This window comes from Xiphophorus hellerii, chromosome 13 (assembly GCF_003331165.1).
Source record: "Xiphophorus hellerii strain 12219 chromosome 13, Xiphophorus_hellerii-4.1, whole genome shotgun sequence".
NCBI classification, from domain to species: domain Eukaryota; kingdom Metazoa; phylum Chordata; class Actinopteri; order Cyprinodontiformes; family Poeciliidae; genus Xiphophorus; species Xiphophorus hellerii.
Genome location: NC_045684.1, coordinates 2,426,544 through 2,453,731, shown reverse-complemented (window position 1 = coordinate 2,453,731; position 27,188 = coordinate 2,426,544). Strand labels below are relative to the sequence as shown.

General features: G+C 36.6%; 1 protein-coding gene across 2 annotated transcripts in view; it reads left to right on the top strand.

The window, feature by feature from the left end:
- pvrl2l (PVR cell adhesion molecule related 2 like) overlaps nucleotides 1–26,613 on the top strand; it is a 341,169-nt gene extending 314,556 nt beyond the window's left edge. Inside the window, exons 7-10 of one of the 2 annotated variants that reach the window (XM_032581592.1) lie at nucleotides 9,615–9,744; nucleotides 12,146–12,203; nucleotides 17,457–17,552; nucleotides 21,157–26,613. In XM_032581592.1, coding sequence (XP_032437483.1) covers nucleotides 9,615–9,744; nucleotides 12,146–12,203; nucleotides 17,457–17,552; nucleotides 21,157–21,321 — 449 coding nt within the window. In that variant the 3' untranslated portion in view covers nucleotides 21,322–26,613. The remainder of the gene's footprint in view (nucleotides 1–9,614; nucleotides 9,745–12,145; nucleotides 12,204–17,456; nucleotides 17,553–21,156) is intronic. The other variant, XM_032581593.1, reaches the window with a different exon arrangement.
- The last annotated feature ends 575 nt before the right edge of the window (nucleotides 26,614–27,188 follow it).

The following is a 27,188-nucleotide window of genomic DNA, read 5'->3' as shown; positions in this document are numbered from 1 at the left end:
TTCCATTTTCACAGCATTACTTCTGACTTTGAGACGTTTTAAAAAACAGCCACATGGCAGGAAATGTGTAATAAGTGCAAACATCCTCCTACAGTTCATCAAGTCTTCTAACACCACCGGCAAAATGTTTAAGCACTCTTAATGTTTTTGGCCTTTTTATCGACTTAAGCTGGAGCAGAAATTGCATGTTTGCTGTTTCTAATTAAGATTTTTACTGCAGGCAACCTGTGCGGTGGAGTGGAGGGGGTTTTTGCAATGTAAAGCAGCAGCACTCAGCCCACAAAAATCAACAACGCACTATTAAATTATGCTGATCTCCGCATGCCGTTCTTTGTCTTTATTCCACTCACCTTTCCCTTTTCTCACCCACCACCTCTCGTGCTTCTTGCCTGAAGTGCCACACCGAGAGGAATAAAGGTGCATTTTCTCCTCCAACGTTATAATCATTCCTTTTTTTATTCATCGTAATTGTTTGCTGATTGCAGTCATTTGGATGCACTTATAACTTCAGTGGCGTTTCCAGTGATGGTGGCCGCAGGCTGCACGCTGGCTGCTGCTGTGTGGGTTTGGGTGTGTGTGATTGTGACCGCCGGTGTTTATCTCTTAAGACTCAGTGAATATGAAATGGGAGGGCTGTTTGAGTCAGAGCTGCTAGTAGCTTATTGTCAAACTGTCATCACAGCAAAGTGCTTGGAATATAATAACACAGATGGAAGAAATACAAATATTTTTAATGGAGAGGTGTGTGAATTAAAAAAGAAGTAAGAATGAAGTTAAATACCAAATTAATAGATTAAAACATGCTGATGGTTTAAAAGGTGAATGATAATTTATTTATTTGAACAATGGCCTAAGACGAGGCGATTTGCACTACAAATCACTCCAAGTATTCAAGGCTGTTTTAAAGAGACCAGCAGAATAAAACAGGAAGTCATGCAAAGTATTTTTGTCTCGTTTCTATTGCAAATATTTTAATATGTTGAAAAAGACAAAACTAACTTGCAAATAACTTTTCATTTTCTTGTTGCTGAAATGTGCTATACAAATAAAATTTGATTGATTGATTGATTGATTGATTGATTGATTGATTGATTGATTGATTGATTGATTGATTGATTGATATAGGAAGTTATATAGAGTATTTTCTGTCTTAATTTTGCATTGTACATAAATTTTTGTAACTTGTCAAAGGACTGCAGATGCAAATTAGCTTTTTGATATAATCTGGTTCAGCACATCAAATTCTGACATTTATGAGTTCACATTGTCCTTTTTTAAATAAAGTTCATTATCAACTTGTTTTAAGTCAATTTTCCTTACTGTTGATTTAAAGAAGTACATTGACAGATGTTTTTTCACTGACGCCAAATTGTCACTTATAGCAATTTTATAAAAATTTATAAAAGACGGTACTTCTCATCAATATTAAGAAATTAACTTAAAACAAGCTCCTATATTTCACTGATTTTTTTTTAAAATTCTTTGTCTTGTTTCAAGTGTATGAAGATAATTTGCACTAGAAAGAAGACAAAAAATAATTAGTAAGATTTTGTGTTTTTGCAGTGAATACCTTAAGATGAGCAAACCAAGCGCTATTCTCTACATCTACACCACTGTAGCAATACACTTACATTAACTTTATTATTACTCTTCTTTTCCAATAAGTAGAAAACCATCACAAGGATCTCTGATTCCCACAGAAACCCAACAAATGACACAGTCATAATCCCCCTTCAAATCCACAAAACAAATGCAGACAGTTAAACATCTGGTCAACTTTTCTGCTCCCAGGACGAAGGCTACAGATCATTTGGACACCCCATAATAACATTTTGTTCTGCGAATTTCGAAGTATCACGTAGATGGTTGAAATTTAAAAAATAAAAGCTTCCCTTCCAATACCTGCGTTCTCGTCTGCAAACAAACTCCAATGACACCTGACCTTGTCAGTCAGTCAAGTCTTTTTGTATAGCAGCAAGGCAGCTCAAAGTGCTTCATGTAATAAAATCACAACATTACAAAATTATAAAGAAAACACCATTCAGTCAGCAATTTAACAAGCATTACGTTTTGACGAGTGCCATCACCAAAATCATACACCTGAAATATTGCGGTCAGTGTTTCGTTTATCCACATGTGGGTGAAAAAACCCTTCACAGGTTTTTTTATTCATATTGTTATAGTGGACATTGATGTAGCTTTTTAATTTAGTACTGAAAGAGAGCCTGAGTTGGCTTTAGATGTGTGCTGCTGCCTCCTTAATCTTGATAAAGTTTGATTTGAAGTTTGAAATGATTCAATATAACATTAATAAACCATTAAAAACCAAAGAATTTACTATAAATATCCAAAACCACTAGTGCTTGATTAGCACATGCAGGGTTCAAAGACGCAAAGGAAACCTACGTATATCATAAACCAGAATAATTGAGTCAGCTTTTTATTTATAAAATATGCATTTTATTAATCTCCATTTTACCTAATAATTTGTATAACTTCCAGCCATCACACATGCTAAATTGGTGTAAAACTGAAGCAGCTATTATGCTAAATTGAGCAAAAACAAGAAAGATGTACATAGAGCTGCCAGGTTTATAAAAAAAAATAACTTGCGGTCCCTCCAGAGCTGTTGGTCTTTGTGTTTTTTTCTCCACTCACCTTTTCCTCTCCCACGCACCAGCTCTCATGCCTCTTTTCTAAAGTGCCTTGCTGAAAGGAATAAAGGTGCCCTTTGATTCATCATTATCGCTCGCTGATTGCAGTCATTTCTGCACACTCCTAACTCCAGTGGTCTTTTTAGCTACGGCGAACACACACTGCAGGCCATATTTGTGTGTTGGCGTGAGGGGGTGAGTGTGTGCGTGTGTGAGTGCGTGAGTGTGTGAGTGTGTGCGCGCTGATGGTGGGAGCTAATGTTGCTGCCAGAGCCGCTGCTGGGTTGTGATGTGGGGGAGGCAGTTTTGAGAAGAACAAAGTTCCCGTGGTGGCGGCTTTCGTGCTGCTACACACAGTAATTGGAGTTATATACAGAGTTTGATGAAGGACTAAATTTAAAGAATAAAAAAGGGGAATGTTTTATTGGAATATAGAAATGAGAAATGAGAGAGACCAGATGATGGAGGGAAAAGTGGAAGACAGAAGCAGTTGTTGTTGCAGTGTCACTCATGGCCTCCCTCAGGAGTGTTTAGACCTTTAAAATCTCCTCTTTTCCACAGGCAACTAACACCCCTCCGCATCATCCCTCTCTCTCTCTCTCCATCTCTCCTTGCATCACCCACATTCTCTTGTTTTCCTCTGTTTCTCAGTTCATTTGAAACGTTTTCCCTCGTCTTCTCCTTCATTTATTTCTGGTCCCACCGACTCTCACATCCTCTCGTTCTCCCCTCCTCTTTTCCACCTTCCCTCCGACACTGAAGCTGCGATTTATAAATAGTTTTACTGTAAACCACATTCAGGGGGAGCAGCAGGCGGAATGAAAAGACGTGTACCAGTTATTTTTTTTCCTCTCTATTTTAATTTACTCGCATGAAGGAAAGCTGAAATAAATATCTTTTTTGCAGAATTGTATTGTAATATCCCATCTCATCAGGTTTTCACACTGTTTTATTGTATATTTAAGCATAAATACCACTAGTGCACAGAAAAAAATTGCTTTTCTTTGTATTCTTAGAGCATATTGCAGTGTGGCTAAATGCAGGGCTATATTTAGTTGTAATTGTCAGAGACCAGTGCAAACTCCACACTTGTGTTGTTTAAAAATGTGTAAGCAAGACAAATCTGTTCAAATAATCAAAATTAACTTTATTTATACTTGATGAACAATGAATGTCATATTAAGGCCATTTTGAAGAAAAGGGGTTCAATTATGTCGATATATTAAATGAGACACAATCCAAACTAATCCTAAATGTATGCAAAATTTGGAGTATAATCCATATTAGTCAAAAGTTATCAAAATAACTTCCTGAATCCTCAGCTGACTTTGCACCAGTCCCTCCTCCTGAACATCAGGAGTATTAAGTACATAGACTTTCTACCCAACCAAGTTTTTTCCCTTCAATCTGATTTTAAAGCTTTTCTATAATCAAATTATATTACGAACTCTCCAGAGCCAACAGATCCAGGCCACATGAACCAGTTCAGTTATTCACTAATTGACTTTTATAACGTAGTTGTCGATAGAACTGACATATAAACTCTTTTATTCTGTGATACATCTTTATTTAAAAGTAATAGCTGCTGTGTGGGATCAATAAAAACAAACTCCCGAACATCATTTTCAGACTTTTTTTTGTGGAGAGTACTTGTTTTTCTGTGGAGCAGAAATCTGTGTTTTTATAATTCAGCAGAAAGCAGAAAGAGGCAGTTTAAGTGCAGGCCTTGGGCACAGTGTGCTTCTCTGATTGCTTATACAGCCCCCACACTGTATGTGAGAGCAATGGAGCACTTAACACAGGGGCTGTTATTTCAGATCCATTTAAATTGCATGTGATGCAGTCAGAAATTCAGATCATTTGAGTGTCACTTTGATAGTAGCGTAACGTGTGCAGATTCAGGCTGACCCAGGCGGTGGAGCGAGAAACAAACAGGCTGTTATCTGGAGGGAAAAGCCACTGTAGCTTCCTTCTGCACGTCAATACGTCCCCATTCGTTCGTTCGGTTTTCAATAAAGAAAACAAAAGGACACCAATGCTTAATATGCTGATTCAGTGTTAGAGCTGACCAGAAAGCAGGGAGTTGGAGAAAACCTGGGATCTAATCCAACTAACAGCGGATTTGTTGGCTCCACATAGATGTCATAAAAAGTCAAATTTTTGCTTCTTTTGTGTCGCATGTTAAAGTCTGAGCTAGAGCTGCAAACAGTTAATAAACTTATAATTATCAATTAATAAGTTATTAGATTAAAACTAGTTCTAATTGATTAACTAATAACATCTAACTAGTTACACATTCTTTTAGTGTTGTAATTTGGCCGCCATCCAGCAGAGGGCGACGAGGAGCCAGTTAGAGAAACAAAGATGGCGGAGCAATACCAGAGCTGGAAAGGTAAACCGTTCAAACAGAGACCGGTGTTCAGGATTTTATAAGCACTTTATTCGGTTCTGTTCTGAAATAAACACTCGACAAGCTCCTTAAGTTTCACCCTAATAGGAAACATTCAGCCGAGCTACGAAGACACAGAAGTGGGACGGAAAAACGGAAAACATTCCTTCAAGAGCAACGAGAGGCGGTAACATCTCTCTGTTTATGATTATTAATTAAGTGTTCCACATATTATCGTATTTTTTACCTTTCTATTCAGTAACTTAATAGATTGCTGTTATATTTTATAAATAAACATTTCTTAATGTGAGAAATTATCAGTATATAACTGACACAAAATAAGTAAAATGTAATTTTTTCAGAGACCGTAAATGAAAAATTGATATAAGAAAAAAATATATTTTTAAGAAACTGTCCTCGTATCAATTAATCCACAATCGATTGATAAGATCAGCCAACTTTAGATGAACTCATTAATCAATAACTTCCATCCTTAGTCTAAGCTACTGTCCTGTGAGGATGAAGATATGTTTTCTGTCAAATATTAATGCTGTTGTTCTTCGATATATGATACTTTATTGTGGTTTAAAATGTAATTCTTCGACAAGATCTGACTTTATTCTCCCTAATATTGGTCCTGAAGGTCTATTTTCACTGCAAGATGGTGTCCAGCTGAACAACTAGGTGCATGCTGTTGCATGCACTGTTGATTTGGATACAAATGTTTCCGAGGTGGGTATAGTGGTGATGGAGGCGTTAGTCTGCCAGTTACCATGCCAGAAAACCCAGTTTGAGTCTCAGCCCACACTAAGTTTTCACTCTTCACTGGAAACAGGTTAGCATGGCTGGGTGGTAAAAGCCAGGCATCAGTTCTTCGTTTGTTTGTTTTTTTATTGACAAGAAATTTGAGATGATAAAACTAATTTTAATATCAGAATCTGATTGAAACAATATGCAGTTTTCACATGATTTATTTTAATAAAGCAACAAAAGCTGCACAAGTCAACCTGGCTCTTTGGAAAATCCTTTTTCAGTAAATCAACAATGTCAAATTTCATTTTCATATTTCTAAGGTTCCTAATTAATTTGTTTTTCTTAATCTGGTCATTTCTACAATGCAAAATAACATGTTCTGTTGTTGAAGTGAACTCTGGTTCAGTTCGAATTCATATGTAAACTCCAAGCGGACCAGAGACCTCTCAAAAAGCAGGAAGCGGACTATAGTGCAGTGCATTCTGGGTAAATAAAGCCAAAACAAACATTCTGCAATAGTGCTAGCTCGAGAAATGGTTCGGTTTTTTTGGGGTTTTTTTACCAAAGACAAAAGAGACAACCGCTAAAATCTGACGCCGCTCCATTTTAGTTTTTTCAGACTTTCATGTTGTTTCCTTCATGTGGTTCTTGGTGCAGCGCCCCCACAGGTGAGGAGGGAAACGGGTATTTCAATTAGTTTGGTTTGTTTGACACTTAACACTGTGAAAGAGAACCGCAGCAGTTGAAAATGTAACAAATGTTGCAATTTTCTGTGATTCTTCTGACCTTTTCAGTTGCTTTAAATTCAACCAAAAGCAGATAAACGGTAAAAAACCCTCCTGGTTTTCTCTGCTCTTCATACTCTGACCCTGTGCTCCTATAATCTTTGCATGGAGACTGATAACACCCTGAGTTTGATAATATATTTCACACATTTCCATAGTTATGGAAATCAAATTCTCTGTGTGTCCACAAACACCGCCTGGCATTTCCTGCCCTTTTCATTCTTTCATTTCTGGGCTGCGTGGTGGAGCAGCGCTGCCGTAAAGGACATGGCTAAATATCGGCCCTGTAATTAGATTATTGGTCAGAAAACAACTTGCATATTTTCCATATCTGCAAACTTTTCTACCAGTTACATGCAAAAACTTTTTAAAATTTCGACAGTGAAACATGTTTTTTTTTCTGGATTCAAGCTGTTCGTCTGAGCAGGTGCACGAGAACAAAGTTATTACTGCTTGGTGCACCTCTGGTTTCCCTGCAGAGAGAGCGCCGGTCGTGTTTGATGAGGATTCCTGAAGCGCTTTTTCTGTTCAGAGAGATGCGATGGGCTTTTCTGATAGATTATTAACACGTTTTGCATTTGCCCTCCAACAAACTCCCTGCTTCCTCCATCAATCTTCTCTGCAGCAGTCCTCTCCTCGTGGGAGGCAGCCTCCTCTCACCTCAATTCTGATTTCAATAAGATCTCTGTTCCTGTATTAAATCCTGACTCCTGTGTCACCTGGTGGGAATTTCCCAACAGCAGGGTAACCCAGTCTTTGTTAAAAAGCTGGTTTGCTGTTAAATGTATAAAAAAAAAGATATAAATTGTGATCTTTGACACATCAATTGAGCTTTGAAGAAACTCTTATGTAGGGAGAAACGGATTGAAGCCGTCTGGATGTTTTCTGTCTGTTTTTGTGTCCAGCTGTGAAAGAAAAGCTGCTGCATTTGCCCGTCCATCTAATGTACCTGCATATGAACAGGCTGCCCCCTGCTGTTTAGGAAGAAAACAAATTAAGAATAAATCTTCTTTGGTTGAGTCTGTCCTTCCCACATAAACATATTTTCTAATTTAACCTCATGTCTTGACTAAAGCTGCATTGATTTTATTTTGAAGTTGCTTTTTTAACATAATGACACAGGAGCCAAATGTGTTCACAAGGAGGTCACGACTTTAGCCGTCAAAAGTGACTGTTTACTCTACAGAAAATCTAGACAGGAGGAAAATGCAAAGGTTTTAGCAAAACATGGATTTCTAAGTATTTATATGCTGAAGTTGGCGGTAAAGCTGTTTGTTTGAGTCGGGACTACGAGATGAAACGCAGATAAATAAAAAAAGTTGACTGGTGCTGAAAGGGTGCGGATATTGGAAGCTTTGCTAGCTAAAGTCAGGCGTGTTAGTTGGAGGTAGATAGTATTTTTACAAAATTTAGGTGTAGATTAATCTCACTGATTATAATCTGCCAGCTTTGCTTTGCATCTTTGTCTCAGACATTCAGCCTGACTTTAAAGCACTCGTTAACGACCAAAGAGACAAGATTCCTCTTAGTCACGCGTTTTACAGTCATTTGTGACCATTCTTCTTGAGGAGTATTTGTGAGGTCAGACCCTGATGTTGGGTAAGTCGTCCTGGATCAAATTCTACTCATCCTATTGAGAAACAGAGTTTGGACTCTACTGAGTTCTTCCAAAACAATATTGTTATTCAAGACCTTATCAAGTCTACTTCATGTCCTGGTTTTGTATTCATATCACAACTGCAATTCCTAAAATGTTCCCACAAATATGGGAGCATGAATTCATCTGTGCAAATCTTCAGTTCTGAATATTCAGAAACATCTCCGGGAAACACAGAAAGAAGTCTGTTTACCTTCCTTTTAAGCATTTATGATGACTATGTTGGATGACTGAGAATACACAACAAACTATTACCCTGAGCCATGCAAAGTGGCAGCATCATGCTGTGGGGATGCTTTTCTTCAAGGAATCTGGTCAGAAGATGAATGAAGCTAAACCTGGGATAATCCTGGAAGGAAACCGGTTAGAGGCTGCAGAGATTAATGCGTTTAAACGGTCCAGTCAAAGTTCAGACCTAAATCCAGTTGAGAGACTCAACAGTTGCTCTTCAGAGTCATTTTCTATCCAGTCTGGTTGACTTTGAACTGTTTTCAAAGAGGACTAGTCAAAGGTTTCAGCCTGTAGATGTCGAGACTTTGAGCTGCACCTGCAGTAAAAAGAAAAAAGGAAGTCCTAGAAATGATTGATGTTTTATATTTTCATTTGTGTTCTATCACATAAAATCCCAATAATATTCCTGGAATTGTGATGTGGTGGAATGGTGAACAGCTGAAGGGGTATAAATACTTCTGCAAGGTGCTGTAAATACAGAAACATGAGCAAAGAGGATACAAACATCGCAGGTTGTCCTTTTATCATCTCTGTAGCAGAGACAGTGGTGTGGGCACGCTCCAGTTACACTGAGTAAAAGGGAGAAAATCAAAACAAAGGACTAAATAACCTGTGAAAACCTTTCAGCCTCCCTCTTTGTTGTTCCTGCCAAATTCCCAGGGATAGTTGGTGATTGTGCCGAGGGAACTGCAGCTGCTGCAGACCTTTTTTTTTCTGCCTTTTCAAATAAGAGCTCAATCTGAGCGGCTTTTACAGTCAGTTCAGATTCCTCACATCCCTCTGGAAACCATAAACAAATTCTTAATTAAAGAGAAATGACTTGTTCTGACTGGGTCGAGTCGGAGCTTTATGGCATTTTTACGGCAGGAAGTTCAGAGCTGCCTGTATGAATTCTTTATGTTTTATGGCTGCGTTGTCACCCTGTTTGTTTTACATGTTTTGCTCTGCTTCGGTTTTATGAAGCACTCCTGAATGACACGGCTGCAGATTATTCCTTCTTCTCAGCAGGAGAACGCATAAAACACAAATACCGCCAGTGAGCAACATTAAAATGCCGAGATCGGCCTCATGAAATTTAAATGAACCTGTAATAACACTTTGTTTCCTCTTTCTCTCCCTCTCTACCTCCTTTTCGACGGTACAAGAAGAGAAACGGGAGCCTGTCCAGGAGCAGCAGACAGGCGCTCTGGTCGGAGGCGTCCTCGGCACCCTCATCTTCATCGGGATCATCATCGGCATCGTCTTCCTCATAAGGAAGTACCAGCAGGACACGGAGTGAGTCTTCGTCACTAATTCTGCATTAACTTAAACGTTTGTTTAACCTCCTGAGCAAACTAATCCCTCCTTCTGGGGCTGCAGCTCATTAAAACTTATCACACGTCATTAAAGGATCCAGCAGTGGTGGCTCGGTTACAAATCCGGACCTGAAGTTTACGGCACCAACCCGTTTCAAGGTTCCCATTTATCCTCCCCTGGGCTGCAGCTGAGGACGGAGATTTATTAAACCTTCTGGGCTTTTGCTCCACATTTCAGATGCAATTTTCCAAACTAAAGCTCCATGTAGATCATCAGGGTGTTTTATAAACGAGCGAGCAAATGGGAGCTCCAACATTCATTATGTTGTGATTAAACTTTGATGCATCCATAGGAAAGGTGCAGCATCCAGACCATCAGTCAGTGTGAAAGAGACGCTGTTCGACCCGTAAATCAGAACAAACAGAAGTAATCATTGGCTAATATCTCAAACCTTGTTGGTTAAAAACTCTGCAAAGAATAGACTCTGTGCTTCTGCTGTTATTTTGTAAAATGTAATTTTATTCTGATTTTAGAACAGTTTGAAAAAGTTGAGTTGAGCGTAACAAATGTTAAAGGTCTTTCAGGCCTTATGAAACTGATGGAAAAATAATCAGTAATGTTGGTCAAATGGTTTATTTTTCTTATAGTGAGCAGAAAACAACTTGTATAAACAGGGATATTTATTTATTAATTTATTTGTTTATTTCATTCATTTACAGTTTGAAATGAAGACGTTACATGTTGGCATCAACAAAGGTTTCAATAAAAAATAGTTGTTCAGGAAGTCAATTTATTAAATCATAAGCAATCACTCATATAGATACACCTTTATATATGTATTTATAAATATAATAATAACGTAAATTAAACTTATTTGTAATGATACGGCACTCATTATACCTTGATATAATATTTTTATTTTCTCAAAAGTAAAAATTGATCCATTCCCTTTTTTATTTTAGACAGATTATTATTAATTTAACATACAGTAAGTATGCTCTTTAGATTACTTGATTCTGAAATGACATACTGACAATACAAAAGTTTTGTTTAATTATAATACAAACATAGAGAATAAATAAAAACAAAAGTTTTTCAATGTGCTAAACTTTGACAGAATAATAATTTCCCTTATTAGGATCATCAAGTTCTGTTGATTTGTTGCTTGATTATTTCTGTTATTTTGTGCCATCGATAATAATAATAAAGCTGTTCATTCACTACTTTTGTTTTATGGTAAGTGTGGAGCAGGAAACTCATGTTATACTGATTACGTTTTATTTATGGGAGCCTTCAGTAGAAGTTGATTAGGAGGCCTAATTGAAGCTAAGCCCGTCCTCCACTCCACTTCAGCACCACTAATAACTCATTTATATTGTTCTTGCTTCATTGTTTATGCAGTGATGATGTATAAATAACCATTAGCATGCCTTACTAATGGAAACTAATGAAATAAACCAACAGACAGGGCTTTATATAGACCAACTATAAGGCAGATTGAGCATCACATCAATCACTCTGAGTGATTTAATATATTAATGGCTGTTGGAGTAAAGTGCCCATATTTAAGAGTTCAAACATAATTATGTTCGGCAGGGAAGAGCTCAGATGTTCAAAGTAACTCAAGAGATAATGGGAATTATCTGACATAAGTTTTTGATCTTCTAACAGTTGAGAAGAACAGAGGATCTATTCTGGGTTCTGTCTTGATTTTGGTTTGCTTCTTATTTCAAGGTATTGGAAAAAAAACAAATTTTACATTCACATCAACTGGGTGGTGACTTTAGACAGGTTGGTGCTGCTTTGGTGCATTTTTAATCTGCTTCGCATTTTGAGGCTTTTATTGAACCCAGTAGAACTTTTTCCTTCTACTTGCCTGACCAGCTGACCCTGCTTTTCTCCCAGAGAGAAATACCATTAAATATCCTGGAACCATAGATGAAATCTATAACCAAAATGTTAATTATAGTCTTGAGACTTTAGAAAGAAAATATTTAACATCAATAACATTCATTTAGCTCCTCACTTTAACCGTTTCAACGATGAAAGCAAAGCAGTTCTGCTCAGTCCAACCGGTTTCTTTCACGCCCATAAAGGATTTCTCCACCTGTGTTTGAATTGATTCAGTCATCCAGTAGAAAAAAAATCTTTAAGCTCACTAAATGTATTTCTTTCTCCAACTGACTGCTGGATTTTTTGCAAAAACAACATTGACTGAACTACGACACAAAGGGACATCTTCAGCGGTCAATATTTCATTTCTGTCCTTCAGCCTCTCAGCGGCCAAAGTTGTCCATCTTTTAAAACACAAAGGAAAATCTGATGTCTTAACGAAGCGAAGATCAATAACCACATTGCTTTTCCCCTTTCGTCCAATCAGGGGTCCTCCGAAGCACAAGCCTCCTCCTCCGGTAAAGGCAGGCAGCTCAACGGAGATGGTGAGTGATCGGTGTGGCTTCAAATCAATCCTTATTGTCACCACAGTTATATTATCGTCTCTCTCTCTCACACACACACACACACACACACCCATACACAGATACACAAAGTCCATTTGGGCAGTCATAATGGGGCTAATGGCTATTGATTGGAGATCTCAGTTGGCTTCTATGTGCCCAAATAATTATCTTGGTTTGTAAAGAGCCCCATTAGAGCACTTCGTTATTTTCCCTATCATTCCATCGCATTTTGGTGCGCTTATGTAATGTGACTAAAAACTCAGTAAATTTATGTTGATTAGACATGAAAAATGGCGTCTAATGGCTTTTAATGCCTTGGCTAAAAGGATGGTTCATGTGGTTCAGCAGCGAAAGGGTCTTTTTCAGACATTTAAAGGTTTTCCTGTGAAGCAGCACTTGTGGCACATGATGAAGACTGTAACTCTTAAAGCTTCTGGTTTTCAGGGCGGTAACAGGTTACAAGTCTGCTGGCTAAATCTGAACACTTTTTAAATAATACTCTTTGCTTCAGCATTTATAACTCCTTCATTTTTGGTGATAAAGTTCTCAAATTGTTATACAACAAACCCACATGTGTTTTCTATGAATGACACTGATTGAAAACCCTGTCAGTTTATCGCAAACTTAGTGAGTTAATGTCAAAGTAGAGCTGAAACGATTAATCAGGTTAATTGCAATGAATCAACATTATTAACGATTAATTGTTAACTGGAGCACAAAGACTAAAAAAACGACCAATTGCTGAATGAACAACACAGTCAGAGCAGTAATTATACCAAAACTGTACAAAAAATATGCATTTTGCATTTAAGATATCAAAAATTAAATGTCTGTAAATTTGTTCTCCTCAAGTGTCACCTTCATTTGGTTCAAATTCAGTAAATTAAATTTCTATTCAGTTATTAATTGGTTAATTGAATAATAATCTCCACATCAATCCTGGACTGCATTGATGTTGCATTGAGCAGAAAGAGCTGAGCTTTTCACATCTTGATATTAAAAGTATTGTTTAGCTCTAGATGCATTCTTTGCTACAAATGATGGAGTTTACTCTAGAAGATCGCTATGTTGCTGCAGATTAGACAGTTTATTTTTTGTCTAACAAAGAAACTCTTAGGCCTATTTGCATTTTTAATGTGTTTCTAATATTGTATAAGAAGGCTTGAATGAAAAATCTGCAGATTATGCAGATTTTTTAATCCGATTATTAATCATCAGAATAATCGATTAATCAGCCATCTAGTTGGAATAAATATTTTAACCTCACTAAAACATATTTTTGTGTTAATTTTAACACAAAACTGATAAAATTGGAGATTATCATGTTGTGAATGATAAGTTACAGATTTAGATCAATGGATCCACAGTGGCATCTATAACTTTCTTGACTGATGTCATGCTTTTTGAAATTACTAAAGTGAAAAACAAAATGATTATTTCAAAATACATAATAGCTGAGCATTTAAAGTGACAGACATGTCAGCCGTTGCCTCACTGGCTATGTTAGCATTGTGCTTTGAAATTAGCTGAAAAAAATGCACCACTTGAGTCTAATTGTGTAAGCAGGACTTTCTTACCTCTAAATCAGTTTTTTCTCAATGAAATTGAAAGAATCATATGACTTCTATCTGTCTGTCTACAATTATATCAAGTCTCCTCTTTTTTTCTCTCTTTTTTTACATAATGAGCGAGTTTTGTCCAGTATGAGTGTCAACTAATTGAAGTTTCAGGCAGCAAATGCAAATTTGAAAGAATATCTTCTCAAGCTTACAGCTGTTATCTTGTTAAAGGATAAATGATAGTTTAATGCTGGAGCCGCTCAGCCAACTGTCTGCTCTCAGCTACGTCTGTGGCTGCCAGCGGCTGAAACGGAAGATTTTCAGCTGAGGTGCGAATCATCATTTTCCTCTGAGTGAGATGACATCAGGATTCTCCGCTCTGGTCCAGATTAGACATCCAGACCACGAAACCGTCGCCTTCCAACCAACCAAAGCAATGAAAAAATGAAAATAGTCATCCATTACATCTCATTATCAGCAGAAAGTCTTTGTGAAAAATATCTCAGCAGAACCGATTCTTAAAAACTGATTAATGCTCGCCTTTTAGAAGATGTAACCATTTGGTCAGAGTGCATCAAACTGTTCAAACTGATGCCTGTTCATACTAACATCCTTTTATGACTCAATAAATCAGAATGTAGTTGAAAAGTAAATTCAATTCAAAAATTTAGCCTTCTATTATATTTCAAAGGAAAGTTGAGTGAAAGGAAAAACTTAAATGGAGAAATATCCAATGAGTATTACATCAGGGTTGTTTGTTGGGAAACTAAGTACAAATTTTTTTTTCCTTTCATTTTGATTGTATGGCTCTCAAATGTTCCTCCAAACTCTGCAGCATTTTTGTCCAAATGAAGCTTTAATCTAAATGGATATATTTGGAACAATGTGCAACAGTGTCATTTGTTTTTTATTCCAAATAAAACGCTTCTGATGTTTGTGGTTCAGAAAATGGTGAAAAACGAGTGACAGTTGTAGCTCATGTGTGGTGGATCTCCAAGTTTTCACGTCAGCTGTGCTTTGCTTACCAATCCTATTTAAACTAAAATTAACCCCGTTTCCTGTGCACCTTTCCTCTATCACACTTTTTCCTTTCACTCAATTTTGCCATTGTTCTTGAATACAGCTTACAGCTTAAATCGCAAAATAAAAGACTTGGAACTCAATTTAGAGTTGACTTGGACTTGTAATCTGAGACCTGAGTCTTAGTGTCAGTTTTTATTTAATGTAGTAATTAGTGAAACGAAGGCGATATGTGAGCTACAGGGGAACATGTGATTATTATCCACTGTTGTTGGTTGGTGAATTTTTAAGGGATGTTAATGGCTCATAACAATTTGTCCTTGTTAGCTGTTTAATAAAAATAATCACGTTAATTTATTTCCAACGGAATGTTGTATTATATGAATTTGGATCATTTAAAAAAACGTAATTTACCTCCATAAATTCCTCACCGCTAAGCTACCTGCAATATTGCGAGGACACTTCCTGATAAAAGTAATAAAATAAAAGCACTTCCTATTATATTTACTCACAAGTTTAACACTCATTTCCTTACTGCCCTTTGCCTTGTTTGCCTTATAAATCTGAGCATCTTTAATCATTAGAATTGAGAATCAAGGTAATAAGTTTTAATTTAGAAAATATTTTTCCAATATTATTAAAACTTCTCCAGCTAAAATTGAGGAGAAGAAAATCTTCCAAATTAAAAAAATGATACAGAATAAATTCCTCTTTTGTTACAACCCAGTAAATATGAACAGCAGCATTTTGTTTATTTAAACTCTTATAATATTGAAGCTTATTGATCTCTGAACTCTGACTAAATCATCACAGATATAACTGTGTTATATCACTGAATACATTCTGCACTGAAAATATACAGCAGAAATTTACCTGAAAAATTGCATCAAAAAAGCTGAAAATACAGTCATTCAGTTCCCTGACCTCCAATAAAAAGCTTTATTTTAATGCATTTGACTCTACTGTACATGTTAATGTTTGTTTAAATATGAAACCATAATTTACTCACAATTAGTCTTTAATGATATAGTTTGCAGAGATTCAAAACATCTAAATGATTTATAGATTCAGAATTTTTAAGTTACCAAAGAGACAAAGGTGTGGTTCAGGAAACATAAAAACATTTAAAACATTACAGTACCCAATATAAAGACACAAAAACATACAATACAGAAATATAAAATAGTTTAAAAATACATTACAAGCCATGCAATAAAAGTCTAATAAAAAAGATACCAGTCAGTCTGAAACAAAAAAGTGCACACAACAAAAATCTGTGTTTTTCTAATATATGTCAACTTATGGATGCTTATCAATTTTAATACTGAGAAACTGAAAAACCAACCTTTGTGTAAAAAAAGAAAAGATAAAAATAAAGGTATTTCTGGTCAGGATTTTAAAAGGACACCCCCACTGTTATTCCTCAGTAAAAACAATCAGGCGTGTAACATGTTCACATGATATGAGGCTCAGCATGTGGATTAATTTTTGTCCTGGTGAAACCTCTGACATTTAGACTCAAAGAGAAACCTTGAAGCAATTCATGAGTTAAGGAATTAAAATAATTTGAAATCAGCGATTCCAGAAGTGGAAGGACATGAAAACAACAGACCACAAGATGCTTATTTTATCCCTAAACTTTACTGTTCTGGTAGAAAAATATTAGCAGCAGCATTTCCTAGGCAACAATATATTCCAGCATGGATAGAAGAAAGAAAACTACACTGCAAAAGTGTAGTTTCTAGTGCAAGTATCTGAATTTTTATCTGATTTCAAGTGTGCTAACTTTTTCAGTGAGATATAGCAGCTTGTTTTAAGCAAACAATTCTTTAATATTGATGGAAAATTACAGGAAATTTAACTTATGGGGAAAATGGCGTCTTATAAGTGAACTAATCTGCCAATCCTCACCTAAGGAATTATTGACTTAAAACAACCTCCTCTGTGTTGCAGAAAACTTACTTGTAAGTTAGTTTTGTGCTATTTCAAATGTACTAAGATATTTGCACTAGAAACTAGACAAAAATATTTGATTTTGTGTTTTTGCAGTGCAACTCTGCAGAAGCTTAAAAAAAGGAATAAGTTTCACTTCAATATAGGATTAGTTAAGCCAGCCGCTTGTTTCTTTAAATGAAACACCTAAAAAGATCTAAATAAACCTTAACATGTGTCACAGCTTTACTCTGTGGAGGGCACAGAAGTTCTCTAGTTTTGTATTAAATGAGCAGTTTATGAGTAAAAAAGAGCAAGAGAGCCAAAGTAATTTAGGTCAAAATGCATCTGAGGAAATGTAGCCACAGTAATTGCTTAATTGCAGTGGGAAAAACAAGTGTCTCAAAGTTCATGCCAAAGCTATTTTTCTTTTTAAAAATGATAATTTTCAAAGGGAGTCAAAGCAAAGTGTCTGCTCTTTGTATTTAAATGAGAGGCTGTTGAATGCACCAAAGCAGAAGGATACGATTCAGTGTTTGTGCAAGTGAAGGGTTGCGCTTCTCTTTTCAAAGGAGCGTTCCTGAAGACAGCTGTGTTATCTACTGAACAGATTCTGTTGAATTGTTTCAAAGGCCCTCTCCTGTCTTCTCCACTTGACTGCTTGTTTCTGTGCTGTTTTGTGTTTTTTGCTCCCTTTCTGCGCTGATTTGTGTGCATGCAGCTGAACAAGCCGTCAGAGCCGCCCACAGCCACAGAGACTGTGCCTCTGAGCCCAGGAGAGGTTTACTACGAGCCCACAGGGGGAGAGCCTGCCACAGTAACTAACACACACTGTTTATGCACAAACACAACGTGCACACAGATCCAAAACCAATGTTTTTAAGGCTGGGAGACGTATGATGACAGAGAACCGCATGCATATGGACCAGTATGAGCTGTCCGCTTTGTTCCAGTCAGTCACTACTTCTTCAGATCTTTTTGAAGTGAAGTTGTGTGGAGTAGTGAGGAGAAGTTTGTAGCTGTATACCGAAGCTTTGAGTCCTTTAGTGAGGGAGTTCTGGCATCGACTCTCACTGCAGTAGTTCAGTATGGTCTCTTAAAGCAGCAGTATCTGACTTTTATGAAACAAAAAAAGAATTGGTTACGTGTTTTTGTTAAAACTGTCTCTATGTTGTGACAGAGTAATATGAGAACAAATGCAACCAATCAGAGCGAGGAGGAGGGTCTTAGCGCTGTCAATCAACTTCAGGTACTTACCTCTCAAAATGCTAACGGTGGAGAAACAACTTACCTTTACGGAAAAAACTTTCATCAACCATGCTAACTAGCATTAGCATTCACCGCAAGCTTTGCTAGCTGCAGCACAGCTGAGAAAAAAAGGGAGAGAGAGAAGGGGATGAGCAGCACCACACAGTGGATGATTGGTAGCGCTAAGACCCACCTCCTGGCTCTGATTGGTTGTTCCTATTTAGCACTGGAAGAAATAGTATTACCAAAGTACTGTTAAAGTAAATTAGCTTCATCTCAACTTTTCCAGTGTTTGTTTTGGATTCTTGCATTGTTTTACTTTCCACCCTGACACAAATTTATTCCACTTCTAACAGAAAACCTCCAGGATTTGTTGTAGTTTCAGTCGTGTTTAAGGCAGGACTTTATGCAGTCCTTAAGAGCATCTTGCTTAACTGCTCTTTCTTAAACCTAAGATGTTTTTCTTTGGGCAAAAAGTTCTAGTTTAGTTGGCTCTGACCAACAGATGCAGTTCCAGTATGCAGAGTTTTTCTTGCTCTCCATCCTGTGCAGGAATCTATTAATATCACCCCTGCAGGTGTTATTGGCTCAGAGGAAACATTGTCCCTAGTTTTCTTAACAGGCTTTTTGAAATATTGTGCTTCGTGTCTCTGTGCTGTGTGGTTTGGTGAATTTCTTAGTGATATTTTTCCTTGCAGTTCTTTACTAATTATCCTCTTTCTGCCTTGTGAGAAAGCTGCAAATATGTTTTTAAGTTTAAACTGACTTTGTTTTGCTTTTGGCATGACGCTTTCTACACTGACCAGTTCTGATGTTCCAGTTTTGACCTGATTTTACAACCATTAAGCATTTAAAGGACATCATGTCTCTAAAACTCCTGCTTGTTTTAGAGCAGTGCTTCTCAATTCCAGTCCTCAGGCCTCCCTGCTCTGCATGTTTTAGATGTGCCTCTATTCCAGAACAGCTGATTCAAATGATTTCATGACCATCAAGTGCTGCAGAAACCTGTTGATCACCCATAGATTCAATCCAGGTGTGTAGCAGAAGGGAAACACCTAAAACATGCAGGGCAGGGGGGCCTGAAGGCCGGAATTGAGAAATGCTGTTTTAGAGAAACTATTATCCTGCTTGGATAATAGTTTTGGATTTTTTTTAATGTGCAAAAGTAAAATAATGCAAGCACAGGATACTTGAAAAAGCTGTGTTAAATTTTTTATGCTATCACTTTGGAAATTGTCATGCAGCACCTATTAAAGCTTTTAAGTGCAGAGCCATAAAGATGTGACTGTGTGCTGCTGAGATGGTCAGTTTTCCAGCCAGCTCCTATCTCCTCTGCAGAGATTAAAGGCTCCATCAACACAAACGCATTTTGTTTTAAAGCACATAACTTTTGCTAAGACCCCAATTGGCACTCTTTTAAACTTTGCTGACCTCGTCTTAGTTTTAGGGATTGCTTTTTAGATTGAAGTCCAGAAAAAGGAAACAATGAAGCAGAACCCTGTGATAGATTCCTACACTAAATGGTTTTTATCATGCATTTTGTCAATCGGCACTTTATTAGTTTACTTTAAACTAAACTGTTTATACGAGCAAGCTAAGAAATCTCCTGATTTTTCTGTTATTAATGTTGCTCCTCTGTTCTGTCTGGAACCAAACTATAGTTTTCTTCCTGTTTGGCTTTTATAATCCAGAGTGAATTCTCAGATTGTTTAAAAAACCAGCTGAGCCTCCATGCAGAGCTGCACAGACCAGCTGAGTGATAAATATTGTCTAAATGAGAGATTTTTTCAGTGCAACAGAACTCTCCTTTTCTGTCTTATCTGATGACATTGCAGGAACATCTGAGTTAACCTGTTTTAGAGAAGCCATTGCTTATTTTCTCTTTAGCTTCTCGTAGCCTGGAGCCAAGTACAAATGATTACCTTGTGATCTCACAAACCTCTTGAGAATAAATCTTGTCCAGAGTGCAGCGTTTTTCTTTGATAATCTCCAACAAATCAGGTTTTTTTTCTTCCTTTTTTTAAGAAAGATTTCTTTCTTCAGGAAAACCTGTTTTCCCAGGATTTAAAATATATTCCACTTGTTCACTGCAACTTTTTTATAACTTATGATGCTAGAGAAATGTGGCTTCTCTCGTTTTGAATACAAAGAAAGTACTTTCTGTCGGTTCCAGGGTTTATGTATAAGGATATATGTTGACTTCTCTTTTTGAATCTGTTGCTTGTTTTTGTACTTTTAGAAACTTTCAAAGAATGTGGGAACTAAATTGTTTTTGTAAAGATCTGAAATGCAAAACCTTGAGATTATGACTGTATTTATCGTTATGATAAATGTTAAACTACAAAAGTTTAGTTCAGTTATTTGGTTGCCACAAAAACACTTTCGTTGAATTATTTCAGTTCAGGGTGTTCAAAGTACGGTTCGGGGTCCTTTTTCAGCCCTTAATATAATTTCGTCTGGCCTTCAATCTAATTTCAAAACTGACATAAATTTGATGTAAAAGAAAACAACATTTGAGTATATTTGCTCTGACAAATACGTCTTTTATTTATATTTTGTCTTTTTTTCTTAACGTTTTGTTGTAGTTATGTTCTCCCATTTATTAAATTTAGCTAGGTGGGACAAGTGTTTTTGAAGAGTTTGCAACATTTTCTTCAAATGAATATCTATTTACAGATCAATTTCTACAAAGGTTGGACTACTGAGTGCTTTTTATTAAAATAATGCATGTTATGTTTTTGTTGGGGTCTGGACACCACTTATTTAAACGATGAAGAATCACCTAATTACATTACTTTTTAAAATTATCTTTTTATTCATTTTAAAGTTAAATCCAAAAATCTAATAGGTAAATAAAATAAAATTGATGATAACATTTTTTACAGCTGTTTATCACCTTGTCCTGGTTCTGTCCAGAAAAATGATCAAAATGGATGTAATTAAAAAATGACTCATTGGCAGGAATTTTTGGCAAAGCTGAAAATACTATTTTATTTTATTGCAGTAGGTGTATATTGCCAACACTAACCACCAAAACATTACTGTTCTTTAAATGATTAAACTTAAAGAAGAAAACATAAATGAATATAAATATCTGAACAGTTTCAGAATTGAGTTTTGTGGATTTTTCCTGATAAAATGTTGTAAGCATGACCTTGTTGACCTTTTTTCAGATGCTGGATGAGGAAGCCACCGACGCCCTGAACGGCGGAGCCCCTCCGGTCCTGAACAAGGATGGCTCTGATGGTCACCATGGCAACGACTCATCCAATCACGGGCCCTCGTCTGGCAACATTCCTCGTGGCGAGAGCTTCGTATCGACCCCCATGTATGTGTAGCCGTAGCAACGAAGCCACAACAGAGGCACACGGGAAAGTTTCAGGTCACCTAAATTAGAAAGAAAAACAAAGGGAGCGGCCATGACACCTGTTTCTGCTTTTCATTGTAAACTTAACCTCTAAAGTTTTAAAGTAATCTGCTCACGGATGGTTTTCGATTTCATTTCCTGCGTTCACATTTCCTTTTTGTGTTTACATCAAAGCTAAAGCTTGTAACTTGGGATGGCTAACAAAAGTATCAAGCCTATATTTTCCTTTTCCAATTTTCTTTCTTTAAACACTTGTGAAATTCAGTTAAAGTTTCTATCTTAAGCCAGGAAGCCTTTGAAATCATATGTGTTGTTGCATAAGATGAGGCGGGCTTTAAAACCGCATGCAGAGCCGTTGTATAGATGAACCAGAGCTCTGATTGGTTACTAATTAAAATCCACATTTCCACCCAAAAACAGTCAGAAAACCGCCTTTTACTGCGATTTAATATGAAATGTTTTATGCAACGTTTTGTGCCATGACGTTTAACATCATGAAATTGTTATTCAAGTGTGAGAGGGAGGCTGCTGAGCCTCAGCTTGTCTGTTTACAGCCATGGGACATAATTTAAACATTTTTTTCTCTCAAAACAAGATTGTAACAAAAAAAAAACACCTTAAGAAAATTCGGAACATAACAACTTCCATATTCCTGTGTGAGAAACACACCAGTGAAGAAACAATACTACCAGAACGGATTCACACCTTTTTTGTTGTTTTTTTCACATTTTTCTAACAGAAAATCAACAAACATCCTTCATAACAAAGTGAAAACATGTTTTCAGACATTTTGGAGTGTTTTAAAAATGTAAACATAACACTCATGGTTTAATACTTTGCCTAAGCAACTTTGGCATCAATCGAAGCCTTAAGTTTTGTTTGGATGTTTGGATCTTTTCAGAGAATCTGAAATCTGCTTCTCCTGGCTGCCTGCTCGGGTCACTGCCGTTTTGGAAGCTGAATTCTCACCAGAGACTCCAAAACAATCTTTGTGTTTGGTGTCTCACCCTGGTGCAAAGCAGTTTCCCGTTTTCTGCTGCAGAAAAACAACCACAATGTTTACAGACAAATCTTTGAACGTTTGATTTAATATGAACTGCTAAGTCTGAGATCTTAAGTAGAAAAATGTATAACATCCAAATCATCTTCAGCCAACTGAATTTATCACAGTTGGACTCTAATTAATCTGCAGAAAGCTCTCAAGGTGGCTCAGTTTTGCGTGAAATAGCAACGGGAGGGTGTACTTATGTACCTCTGACTGAAAATCATGTTTTCAGTTTGTTGGTATGGAGAATTTTCACTGTTTTTCTTTTAAATAAAACTATTTAACCTTTAAACAAGTCTCTAATATATGTGGACAAGTGAATTTCCTGGTGACATTGTTGTCTGAGAAGCAAAGCCTTCGTTAACGTGAACAAAGGAGACAAGGCATAATTCGAAGCTGTAACCTGGCAACATCACATAATTAAGATGCCGTGATCCGTATTGGTTGTGTTAATTGCAAAATCTGGTGAGGCTACAGCTGCGTAAATCAGCTTATAGCAATACACAACATGGGAGTTCATAAAGATTCACAAACTGTCACACAAACACACATTCCTCCTTTCAGAAATCACACTGTTTTTAATTATTCAAAAAATATATATAGACTGTGTCATAATGTGTCAAATCTGAGCATATATTAGAGAAAAACTGCCATTAAAACCATTTCAACCATTTGAAATGATAACCTATTCTGACATATGCAGAACATTTTGCTTTTTAGCTAATAAGGGAGAAATATAATCTCACCTCATCCTGCTGTATGTCCTCTGGCTGAAACTGAAATTGGTCAACACAGATGTCAAACGGTACCAAATGATAAAAATTGTAAATAGCATTGATAATATTGATTTATAATATATTGTTGGTGACATGTGTATACATCAAATAAACAGGTGTAGGTGTTATTAGTGCCTCTGTACAGGGGATGGAAGTCAGCTAAACGTCAAACGAGCGACTAAAAAAACAAAATGTATATTACTATTTTGCTTTTCACAAGTCCATTAAAGTCGTCACTTAATACGAAGATGTTTTGAGTATAAAAAAAATAAATGGTGTGGATTTTATTCCTTGTTCATATTGCTCTGCATGGCATGATCAGTGGCTTGTAGAAACACTTTCCCGAGGCTGTTTGCCCAAAAGAAATCTTCATCATTTGTAAAGGCATTTCTGAATATTGGAAAAGAACGCTGCTTTTCTTTTGTTGTTTTTTTTTTTTTTTTTACAATCTGTGTCTCGATGCATCTGTCATAATCGTGCACACCACAAGCTTAAATCTAATTTAAGGCGTGTGTTCTTTTGTGTTGTGACAGCTCCCCAGGCTGCCTGTGTTTGTCTTCAGCACAAATCCAAAAATACAGTAGACACTGAATTTCTCTCAGCCACAGAGTGCAACACACACAGAAATGCAGTTTGTTTGTTTGTTTGTTTCTTCCCTTACCATTCTTTATCTTCATTGAGCCACACAAATTGTCCTGAGTTCATCATGTCAGCTGTCAGAAAACAGGTTGGAGTTAACCAGCTCAGCTCCAACCACCTACAACACAAAGGAGGTGGATAAACTGCAGATTTCTAGAGCTGGTCAATGCGTGGAAAAGCTGAGTGAATGATGAGATAAATAATCTTACATTTTCTGAACCATAGGCACCTAATACACTTATTTCCTGACGTAAGGGAATAAACCTTACAGTATCTGTATTTAGTCAGTATCTTTCCTGCTGTTGAACGTCCAATGTGACCATAATGTAAAAAATCATTAAGAAATTCTCACTGAGGAAGCTACACTGCAAAAACACATTTGACCAAGTATTTTTGATCTAGTTTCTAGTGCAAATATCTTAGTACACTTGAAATAAACCAAAACTGACTTTTCAGCATGATATAGGAATTTATTTTAAGTCAATAATTCCTTAATATTCATGAAAAAGTACTAGTTCCACTGAGATTATTTTTAATAAGTACTTTTCCATCATTATTAAAGAATTGTTTACTTAAAACAAGTTCCTATTTCTTGCCAAAAAGTTACTTAAATTTTCTTTTTGTCTTATTTCAAGAGTACAAAGATATTTGCACTGGAAACAAGACAGAACATACTTTGTAAGATTTTGTGTTTTTGCAGTGTAATTGCTACTCCAGCTTATTTTTTAAACAATTGTTTACAGACTCTAGAAAAACATTAGAAATTTTATCTACTTTATCCTATTTGTAGCAACACAAACATTTTAGAGTTAAATAGACGACATAAACAACATTTATGCAAAAGTGGTGACCCATTTTTTAAAAATCTAGTTTGTGACGATGTAGACAGTGCAGTCAAATTGATACTAGTTAGCTTTAAGAGAGGAAAAGTCCCATTTAGAAGCTAGCTAACTAACTTAAGCTAACAGCTACTCAATTTACACGAGTCAAACAGGGTTGTGGTTGCAGCTGAACAGTTGATCTACAGAGGAAAACAGGTCATTGTTATGTTTTCTCTCAAATTTCTAATTCTGTGAATTCCAGCTCAGACTGGAAATCGATGGGTCCAACTAGCTGGTCTGTGGCAAAACATTATGGTATCTATAGCAAAATAGGTATGGTGCAGCTAAAGATAAACAAATATCAGGTAAAAGTTGTAAAACATTACTAATGTAGGATTTCTAAATAATTTTTAAAAGTTTTAAGTTATTTTTATAAACATAATTGTGCTTCAGATTGGCCCTGTTTCAAGTAGCTGTTAGCTTGATTAGCTGGTAGCTAAAGTTGGCACCTTCCAGAGTTTCTCTGATTCTTCTTAGTAAAACACTCAGTAGACGAAACAATCTAGAGAAAACAACATTCACCACAGTGTCTCCTTTACTACAGCATGCTCACTGAAATATTTAGTCTATTTTCAGGAGGACGTAGCAGAAATACACATTTATTTTTAAGTGAAATTGGAAAATTTCTAACAAATATATGACAAGTAGTTATTTTTCTTTAACTGTAAGTTTTTATTCTTTTCTGAAAATAGTTAGGAAGGGAGAATGCTAATGGAGTAAAAGCTTTTCAAGTTCCTCTGATTGTAGGCTCTGATGTTATTTTTCATTAAAGGAAATGTCTGCATGCTGCACGGATATTTTGGGAGAAAAAAAGCTATTTCCATATTTTGCAGAAAAGCTTGTGTCACATTAGCAGCCCAGCTTTTTAATTTGCTTTTCTGTTGCAGTGTTGGACAATCATGTGTGATGTATTTTATAGCCCTGCCGCAGAACAAAAAGCTGTCTTCAAAGAGGGAATGTGGCGCTTTTGCCTCTTTTTGTCTGTAAATTAATTTCACAAAATGAATGAATGTTTAGTTTCCTGTGGATTAATGTGTTTAATGTGTTTGCCAGCAGGCTGCTCTTGATAGATTGAGGAAAGGGGGAAAAGACAATCATCAGGACACATTACATCAGAGACCAATGACTCTGCAAGCGTTCAGTTATGAGTTTTGGCTCTGCCGTCTCATTTGGAGAATCATTTGGCTTTACCCAGCGCCTCACGTTTAGTAGCGGTGTGTCATTTAGAGGTACCTTAAAATGTATGATTTGCCAATTTCTGATAGTCATGAAGGAATTTATGGTACTTATGGCAAAAGCTGCAAAGAAATCAAATGTGTGAATCTCTGGATGGGCCGACTAGGGCTCCACATCCATAATGAGGAGATCCTGCAGTATTTCCAGATGGATCATTTAACGGATGAAGCGTTTGTCCCTTCAGTCTCTGCTTCGCATTTCAGCCAAGGTGCTTGTTCGGTTTCCCCACCTCCACAATTACGGGTTAAACGCCACAACCATAAGCTGTGCACGTCAACGATAAGGTTGATTACTCTGAATCCTCTCCTTCATTAAGCCTAATTATTCCAACAATTCTTTCCTTCTTCTGTCTCTCTCCTTCATCCTTTGTCACTTCAGCTTTTCGTCACGGAGCCAGACGTGCCTTCTTTTGTTATTTTTAGCCTTTCAATTCTCACATTTTATTCTTTGACAGTAGAAGCGCTGATGAGACGAGTAACACACAAACACAGGATGTGTTTGAAAAGGAAAATGGGAATGCTGAAACAAAAGCCACTCTCATGCACTGGAAATATAATCATATTTTTGTGAATGTTATTGATTTTGTTTCAATTCTTATGTATCACTTATCATTTTGTATGCTTTTGGGGAATTATACTGTATGTTTTTCAATTCACTGTCTTGTCAAATAAAATGTAAATCAAAAAGACTTTGTGATCATTATCTCTGGAAAAGATGAAATATGTTAGAAATTATGAGTAGAAAGAACTCCCTACATGAAATCATAAGCTTATTTTTATTCATTCTGAATAATTCTGCTTATAATCTTCGGATTTGTAAAACACACCAACCATCTTTCAACTTTCTGTTTTTGCTTTACACTTTTAGTTTGATTTATTTCAGATTTCTGGTACGAGACAAATCTGTTAAAAAATATTGAGCACCTCTGCCTTCTCAAAGCGCTACCTTGAAACAGCCAATCAGAGCCAGGAGGAGGGCCTTAGTGCTGTCAATCATGGTTGTGATTCCCACTTGCTCTCTGCAACAGGCTCCTGATAGCAGATCATGTTGTGAATTCTCAGGCTAGTTAAGATGACCAACGATGACGATGGACAAGCAGTTTTCCTGAAACTAAGTTTTCTCAGATATGAGAAATTTTCTAGAAAAAAAAAAGAATTTTCTGAGTTTTTTTCTACATTTCTGAGATAAATCTCAAAATATCGCAGAGAAGGAGGGTTCTAGAAAATATGTGGGATTAATCTCAACATTTCACTTTTCTTGC